This window comes from Alligator sinensis, unplaced genomic scaffold (genome assembly GCF_000455745.1).
Source record: "Alligator sinensis unplaced genomic scaffold, ASM45574v1 scaffold1129_1, whole genome shotgun sequence".
NCBI classification, from domain to species: domain Eukaryota; kingdom Metazoa; phylum Chordata; order Crocodylia; family Alligatoridae; genus Alligator; species Alligator sinensis.
This window is the reverse complement of record NW_005842580.1, coordinates 742,371-750,343: the sequence shown is the minus strand read 5'-3', so window position 1 is coordinate 750,343 and position 7,973 is coordinate 742,371. Positions and strand designations below refer to the sequence as shown.

Genomic DNA, 7,973 nt, shown 5'->3' with positions numbered 1-7,973 from the left:
AGAAGCAGCATCTCTGTACATGGAGGTGAGAGAGGGGAGCATAAAGGTGGAGGAACCTCCAATTCTGGACACTATAGGCTGGATCAGACCAGCACAGGCTGTATCCAATCTCTTCACAGGTTAGGTTGCTTACCCCTGCTCTAAAACTCACGAGGACAGATTAGCAGGATTTCATTTATATCTATCAGCCATACACAATGCCCTGAAGTAATCTGAATTGTGTAAATGCCCAGGAAGAAAAGGGCTGGGGTCTTCTACCTGGAATTAAGAATGATTTAAAGTCCTGAAATGCAACCATGGAGTAAGTCTTGGCTCAGGCAATGGATATGTTTTCCAACCTGTTTGACTGCAGGGGGTTCTGCCAGGAGATGTTGGGTAGGGGATTGCACCTGTGTAGACAGAGCACACTGCAGGGACTGTCACATGCAGTAGCGCAGAGTACAACCAATACACCCACGGCAGGAAGGGTTGTTAGGTTCGTGTTGGACTTGAAGGTGAGAGTGCTGTCTACTGCAGCAGCCACAGCTCCTGGGTTCACCTGAAAGCTGATGCACTCAAAGATGCCTGGCTTCTCCACATCTTTCTCCACCAGGGTGTGATTCCGGATTGTCATCTCCAGGGTGATTGCCAGGTGGACAGTCTCAGGGAGAGAGCTGAGGTGGATGCAGAACTTCTCTTGGCTGGGATGGTGAATGATGGCTGGAATCACTACCACATAGTGCCTAGGAGAAAAGAGAAGATGGGGACGGGGTGTTCAGGGTCTGTGGTACAGGGGCAGGTCAGGGGGTGTCTCTCTCCACTGCTCTCTTGAATAAAGAGAGCATGGGCTACCAAAGAGCTCTAGACCATGAGTGGAGGGGCCTGTGATGCAATTTGCATCTCACTGCAGGAGGAGACAACATTCCCTGTGAGGGGTCAGGGCACTGCACACCACCAAGGAGCAGACTTGTCCCATCCCTAGGAGATGGGCAGGGCCAGCCTAGGTCAGCACTGGAGTGAGAATGCTATACCTGGGGGGAAAATCCCTGAGGCTGCAGATTGAATTTCACCCCCATCCACAGGAGATAACCCCAGCTGAAGCCTGTGTATCTCTGCTTTGTCTCCCAGCACCAGAAAATATCAAGGGGTCTTTTCTGCAAGGATACTAGACACCCACAGCCCCAGCTAGAGTCAGTGGGAACTTCAGGTGCTGAGTATCTTGGACAGTGAGGACCCCAGAGCTCAGTTGCTGTGATTCTGGGCACTACAGCCCTTTCTCCCCTCAGTGACCCACCCATTCACTTAGTCCTCTCAAAAAGAAGCAAAGAGTCTTACGGGTTGAGAGTCTCTGAAGCTGCGATTGAGAGCAGAGCCAGGGCCCGGAGGAGCATCACTATCCCCATTGCTTGGACTGGAACAGATACCTAGCTAGATCCATGCCTGAATCCAGAACATCCAGCTGAATAATAAATAGTCCTTCAGAGACTCCAGAGTCCAAAGGGTGTATTAATACAGGACATCAGGACCTCATCTCCCCTAGGCTAATGACACAGCCAATATTTACCTGTCTCACCAGTTGCTGGATAAAGGCCACATAGTTACCACTGCCCCACCCCTAACCCTGCCCCAGTTGCTGGATAAAGGCAGGTCCCCTGCCCCCCATTTGGGATTGGGTCTGTGACCACTGCACCCCAGCATGTGTGAAATGGCTTTATGGCTGAGCTGTGGGGCTCAGGAGCTGTAACAGATGAAGCAGGAACTGCAAGAGGAATCAGTTTGTAGCACCTTTGCTAGGGCCCATTAATGCATTATCCCATCTGTGCACCGGCCTGTTGTCAGCCCCATCACAGTGTGTTGGCATCTCATGCAGCCATTATCCCATTCACCTGCCTGACAACCTGCCCCTTGCACAATAGAGAAGAGCTGCCTTCAGAAACATCCACTCACGACCTACTCTGCTCATCACCTGTCATCCTTCTTTGCTGCTTTCTGTGGTGCTTCATTCCATGTCCAATGCATGTGTCCAGGACTGTCCCAGTACTGCTCTACCCTACCCTTCCCTCTCAGCTCCACTGCAGGCCTTACTCTAAGGACACAAGGGCCAAGAGGAGTGGTTCCATGCCATTTGCTTCTTCCTCATAAAATCAGTTTCCTAGATTCACTAATAGCAGACTGTGTGTGGTATGTGTATGATATGGTGTACCGCAACCCCTCTCCCAACCCACAATCTTATATAATAGCTCCCCCCCACCCTCCCCACTAGCCTTTACACCAGATAAATATGCTGGGGAAATGCACCACAGGTCAGTGACTGTGCCACTAATGTTTGTCTCCTGGTATTGTTTTATACAAACTCAGGCAATACTGAAGTTCAGACTTGAACTAGTGAGAGAGGCAGCTACCAGCCCTTTGCTCCTACCATAGAAATCTTCCCCTTGGCTTCCGGTCTGTCTGAGGCCACTCTGCTATTCACCCCTGAAACCAAGTGGAAGCAGAAAAGAAAACAGTGACGTGGTAAAATGTCCTCTTTCCTTCCAGCTGGGATGATGGAGCACTAGCAGAGCTGTGAGGAGTCCAGGACTGGGATAGCAGGGAGAGCTGCTGGGCAGGGCTGTCTCATTAATGCAAGAAGCCTCCCCTTTCATATTTTCCATTTTCATTTCCTCTCATCTGGCCCTTAGCTTTTTTTCACTGAGAATGAAAAACAGCAGGGAACAAACTGAACCCTGGACTAAATCCACAGAAGGCAGCAAAGTCCCCAGGGATAAATTTTCCTTGCTGCATTTCTAACAAAGTCATGATAAAAGTCCTCTCAGTATGAAGTCCTTTTCCAAACATGAAGCTCTCTCAATAACAACACACGGGTGCTGTTGGTGTTGGCTGCTGCCTTGGAGGGGGATCCAAGGAGGCAATGAGAGAGCAGATATCTTCGCACAGAAGCATTCACAAGCCCTTTGAAACAAGTGACTCTGACATTGGGGAGGGGAAATACTGTCCAGCTTCATCCACCCGCCCATATCCCTGTGGCAGCCATACACAGCCAGATTGTTACCTTTTGGCTTAAAGTCAAAGATCCAGACGCAGGCGCCTGACAGACGGAAGAAGAGGAGCAGGGGCAGGAGAGAAGGAGGGGTAACCAGCAGGAACTCCTCCCTGGGGACCAGGTCGGCCTGCACGTAGATATGCTGAGTGTGGCTATCCAGTGGAGCTGTGTCCTCCTCCTCCTGCCTTGCACAGCTGGAGCATCCACGACACTGTAAGAACCCAGGTTGCTCCCTGTCTGCAGGTTGGTGGGTGGGCAGTGTTTCAGGGCTGGAGCAAGGGATACTCTACAGTGGTGACTGCCTGCTATGAAGCTCCTGGGACTATGGGGGAGGAGGGGGAGAAGACAGGGGAGGTGGGAAAGGGGGCTCTATGGGAGAGCAACCTCCCCTGATGCTTTTCAGTCCCCATTGCCCTTGCAGCTCTGTCTGCTGCCCCAGTGCTGGGAAGCCTTTGGCCGCCAGCATGGGATCCGAGTCAGAGCTCATCCTGCCAAGAATCTGTGTGCATGTATTTGAGCTGCCAACAACTCACAAGGTCTGGTGCATTCCAGGGCACAGTTATTTCTGAGCAGTTCACCCCCTCCACCAGAGGCACAGACTGAAAACTATAAATCCTGAGCTTCTGAAACCCAAGGATCCCCTGACAGAGCATGGGGGACAGACATAGACTGTGCTACTCAGCAAGTTACCTGTGGTGTTTGCTGGTCACTCAGAGGCCAAGGAGTTTATAAAAGGGACTTTTTATGTGAGGAGGCAGGTCACAGGGATGGTGTGTGGTTTGGAAGGGGAGATGACTGATACAACAGTGATGGAGAGGGGAGGCCTGACTCTGATCCAGGTGTGAGGTTTCTGAGATCATCTTGTTTCCAGTAGATCCAGACTTTCCCACAGTCCAGCTGCTGGGTCCCATGTGGCAGGATGCTGGGCTACCCAGGAATTTAGCCCTGCAGGAAACACATCTTGTCACAGCTGGGGCTTGCCTGTCTTGCAGGAACTATGCAGTGGCCATCCCAGCTCAACTCTTCTACCCCTCCTCAGAGACCGTCTGCCTCCAGGTCAACAGAGCCTCAGGGGTCCCTTTCCAGGTGGTGGTCACCCTGCAAACCAAAGCCAGGAATCAGACGCTCATCGTACGGTCTATTTCCCAGCCCAGCTTCTTTGACTGTGCAAGCTTCCAGGTGAGGAGCAGAGACCACATGCTGCTGCTTCGGCAACAGGCTTCTGAGTGGGGCAGACCCCAGCTAGGGTGCCCTGTTGCTGGAGAGAATGAACACAGGTTGTGCATGTAGATAGCTCAGGTTTCCCATGTGCTTGTGCTACTCAGGCACTGAACCTTCCCATGCTTCCCCACAGCTCTGCCAATACCATCCCAGTTCTGTCCTCCACCCCGTTCCTATCCCAACCCAGGCTCCCTGCACAAACCTGCCAGCTTCCCTTTAGTTCCACCCTACTGCACTTCCGCCCTCTCTTTAGCTTTCCTTAGTAAGGATGCTGTAAAAGCATTCAGCATCCTCCAGAATGAGAGGCCTCAGAGGGTGCATTCTCATGAACAGGAACATGCGTTCCCCAGGAACAAATAGCAGCAGCACATACCTGTGTCACTGCTAGTTGTCCCCTGCATGTGCACTCTGGTGCATGGCAAGTTGCCCCAGGTGGGGTAGGGGAGGCTAGGGTCAGCACCTGGGCTGGCCCCAGCAGCCTTACCTGGGGGCCTGCCAGGGTTCCAGCAGTGGCAATCTGGCAAATGCCTGTATGGGTGGCACATGCAGTTTGTGGTGCCACAGATGGGTCTGCAGCACTGCAAACTACATGTGCATGCTCATCTGGATGTGCCCAGAGGGAGCAATGTAAAGCAGTCATCCACCACCACTGAAGCTTCCAGGGCTGTGCCCATCATGATGGTTGGTTTGTGACTCTGTCTACAGGTCCCTGCCCCTGCCAAGGGCTCAGATGAAGTGGCCACTGTGGAAGTCACAGGTTTGGGGGCTGGCTCAGTATTTCAGGAAAGACAGAAAGTCCTGGTGAAGCTTGTGGCAAAGAGGACCTTCATCCAGACAGACAAACCTATGTACAAACCTGGACAGACAGGTGAGCATGAGGCAGCAGGGAAAAATGTGCTGTGTTCATGCATATGCGTCACTTGTGCTAGCACTCTCCACCTGTATTGTGATTAAATCCAGGGTCTGGCTCACCCATGAATGCCAGTGTATGGTACAGCCTGCCCTACCCAAAACATGCAACTAAGGTCTGGTTTGCAGGCCAGGAGCATGTTTTGAAAACACACACCCCTCACAAAGATGTCTCCCTTTGTTGCTCCAAGGCTGTGCCTGCTCTAAGGATATCCCAGACAGCTCCCTCCATGGCTCTGACCCTTGTGCAGCTCCACCAGGACTAGCAATGTTGGGAGTGCTAGCACAGATGGGGCTGGAGGGTCTTTACTGATGTGTCAGGGCTGGTCTGGGTGCCCCATAATGATAACATGATGGATGGGCTATCTATGTCAAGCTCCCCCTCTTGCAGGGGTGCTTCAGGGCTAGGGCTATACTGTGGAATTTCCCCTCAGGCCTCTGTGGAGCTCAGCCCTAAAAGGTTCTTGCTCAGAAAAGCATGGCTGGTCATTCCCCAGCGCAGCCCTAGCACATCCCAAATTTCCATGTGCATTTGCTGCTAGGAGATCACAGGCATTCACTCTGCATGAGTACTGCACTAGCTTTGAGCAGGACCATCAGTGGCCATGTGTACATGAGATGTTGACTAAGCAATAGCTTGTTACTACTGTGCAGTAGCATCACATAGCATGAAGAGTGACATAAGCTACTGTGCAGTGTCAGTAAGAAGCCATTTGGGGACGCTACTGCACAGTAACTCCAGTTACTGCGCAGTCATTTAGTAATTGTATATGCAAGTATTAAATGACTGCACAGTAACAACTGTGCAGGCAGCATCTCATAAAGACAAAGTCAGTGAGAACTGGCCATTTGAGTGCAGTTAGTCCTCCCACAGCAAACCCTTAATGCTCCATCCTTTCAGTAAAACTGGCTCTGACACCTCTCAAGCAAGTTGGAGGCAAATAGCTTCCACCCAGCGCAGCCCCGGCTTTTCCCAGTGTGTGGGTGGAGGTGGGAGGTTGAACAGGGGCTGCACTGGGCAGGCAGCGGCAGTGCTCAGAGTGGTGCTACGGGAGGCCTACAGTGAAATTTGGGGTGGCTGCAGCACCCTTGGTAGCCCCGCTCCCAGAGCCACCTCTGCCCACCCTGAGCGCAGCCCCCGCCAAAAAGAGCCTGGCGCAGCCCTGACTCCAGACCACATCTGCAGCTTGCCCTCCCTACAGCGCACAGATCTGGGGACACCACCCCCTTCCCTGCCCTCCTGGGGTGTGCACAGCGGCAGGAACTGCCCCCTTCCTCCCCTCACAAGCCGCAGCTCTGTCCTATGCCCCATCCTACCCCAATTGGGCAGTGCCTGCCCGTGCCCCTGCCCCTGCTCCCTCACTGTGGGGTGAGTTGATCTGCTCCCCCCATGCCTCTTCCCTGCCCCTTCCCCTTCCCCTTCCCCTTCCACCACAGCAGACTTATCAGCTTCATACTACTCTCCATGCTGGCAGGTTCTGCTCCTTGCTGCCTGCGTGCTGCACTGCGGCTGCATGCACGCACAGGCATTTATGGGCCAAATTATCAGCCACTTCAGGCCAATTTCTGATACAGCCAATTTTCTTTATATCGGTACCGATCCAATATCAGACCGATGTATCAGTGCACCTCTATCTCGATGTGGAGAACTTTTCTTTTTTAGACATTAATAACTTGCTATTCATTTCTTTGATTACATTTCACTGAATGCGTCCTCTTTCCTTTTGATCTGCAGTAAAGTCACGTATTGTAACCTTGGACCAGAACTTTATTGCCAGCAATGAACCGGTAAGACCAGAAAGAAAGGGGGGAGAACCTCTAGGGGGAGACAGATACAGGACCCCAAGTGTTAGCGCACTGTGCCACTGAGAGACAAGACTGTGAGCCATAGCTCCAGGGCCTTGTTCAGGTCCAGACTCTGTAACTCATCAGACAATGGCCGTGGGTCAGAGCTCAACACTGAAGCTGAACCACTGGGTACCAGGGAGATTTCAAGGAGAGTTCACAGACTGTTCAAGTGATCTGGGAATTTGGGGGTGGGAACTTATTCCAGAAGCATTTGACCAAGGGCTCTACTATTTCCTTTTTGCAGCATGGCCTGGTGGAGTTGAAGGTAAGATGCCTGACTCTAAAAGGATCTGATGCTCCCCTTTCCTTTAGGGTTTCAGTGGGGAGGGAAGGAAGGAAATAGGGAGTGGGGGGAACCCATAATCCTGATATGCATGAAGAAAGCCGCTGCTTTCCTGCTGTCCCTCCCCTTGTTACTCACAGCCTACTTGCATGAGTCTGAATCCAGGCATCCATACTTGAACTGTGTTGCTGCCTCGTGTGGACCACTGAATGACAGCCCCTGGGTGGTCAACCATTCCCCAAGTATCATGTGACCTCTTGTCCTTGAACAAGTTGTATGATTTGGAGAGTCACAATCCCCCACACCGGTTAGCAGCTTCCAGCAATTTTCCTTAAAGTCTTGTGAATTTGTTTGTTTGCTTTTCATATTATAGATAAAATATGGGCCCTGAGAACTTGAGCTAGAGGGGAACCACAGTTAACTGTTAGCAGTACAAAGCTTAGGACACACCGTCAAGAGCAATTCTAATTCCATCTAACAGGGCCCTTAAAAAATTTAGAAAATTAATATTTATCTGCCCCTGGCTGCCTGTCAAAGATGACAGGAGGACCCAGAAGAAGCCACGGCAGGACCCTGCAACAGCAAGGCCCACCCCTCCCCTCCCCTCCCCCCAGCCAGAAGCTCCTGCCTAGCAGAGACTTCTGGACTAGGACCATGGGGCTGTTCCTACCTCCCTGTGCTGGAGCAGGA

The 7,973-nt window shown here is 52.0% G+C and overlaps 2 protein-coding genes across 5 annotated transcripts in view; one reads left to right on the top strand and one right to left on the bottom strand.

The window, feature by feature from the left end:
- Positions 1 to 247: 247 nt before the first annotated feature.
- On the bottom strand, positions 248 to 2,422 carry LOC112551736 (alpha-1-macroglobulin-like). The gene is made up of 3 exons (XM_025214393.1): positions 2,399 to 2,422; positions 1,315 to 1,438; positions 248 to 722 (listed from the first exon to the last, which is right to left on the bottom strand). The coding sequence occupies exons 2-3, from the start codon at positions 1,380 to 1,382 to the stop codon at positions 314 to 316; spliced, it is 477 nt and encodes a 158-aa protein (XP_025070178.1). The 5' UTR covers positions 1,383 to 1,438; positions 2,399 to 2,422; the 3' UTR covers positions 248 to 313.
- Positions 2,423 to 2,969: 547 nt separating this feature from the next.
- LOC102377600 (alpha-2-macroglobulin-like protein 1) overlaps positions 2,970 to 7,973 on the top strand; it is a 63,187-nt gene continuing 58,183 nt past the window's right edge. For 3 of the 4 annotated variants that reach the window (XM_025214385.1, XM_014524185.2, XM_014524184.2), the window contains exons 1-5: positions 2,970 to 3,235; positions 4,015 to 4,201; positions 4,949 to 5,111; positions 6,888 to 6,940; positions 7,245 to 7,265. In XM_025214385.1, the coding sequence (XP_025070170.1) occupies positions 3,162 to 3,235; positions 4,015 to 4,201; positions 4,949 to 5,111; positions 6,888 to 6,940; positions 7,245 to 7,265 (498 nt within the window). In that variant the 5' untranslated portion in view covers positions 2,970 to 3,161. Of the gene's footprint in view, positions 3,236 to 4,014; positions 4,202 to 4,948; positions 5,112 to 6,887; positions 6,941 to 7,244; positions 7,266 to 7,973 lie in introns of those variants that run through there. The other variant, XM_025214386.1, reaches the window with a different exon arrangement.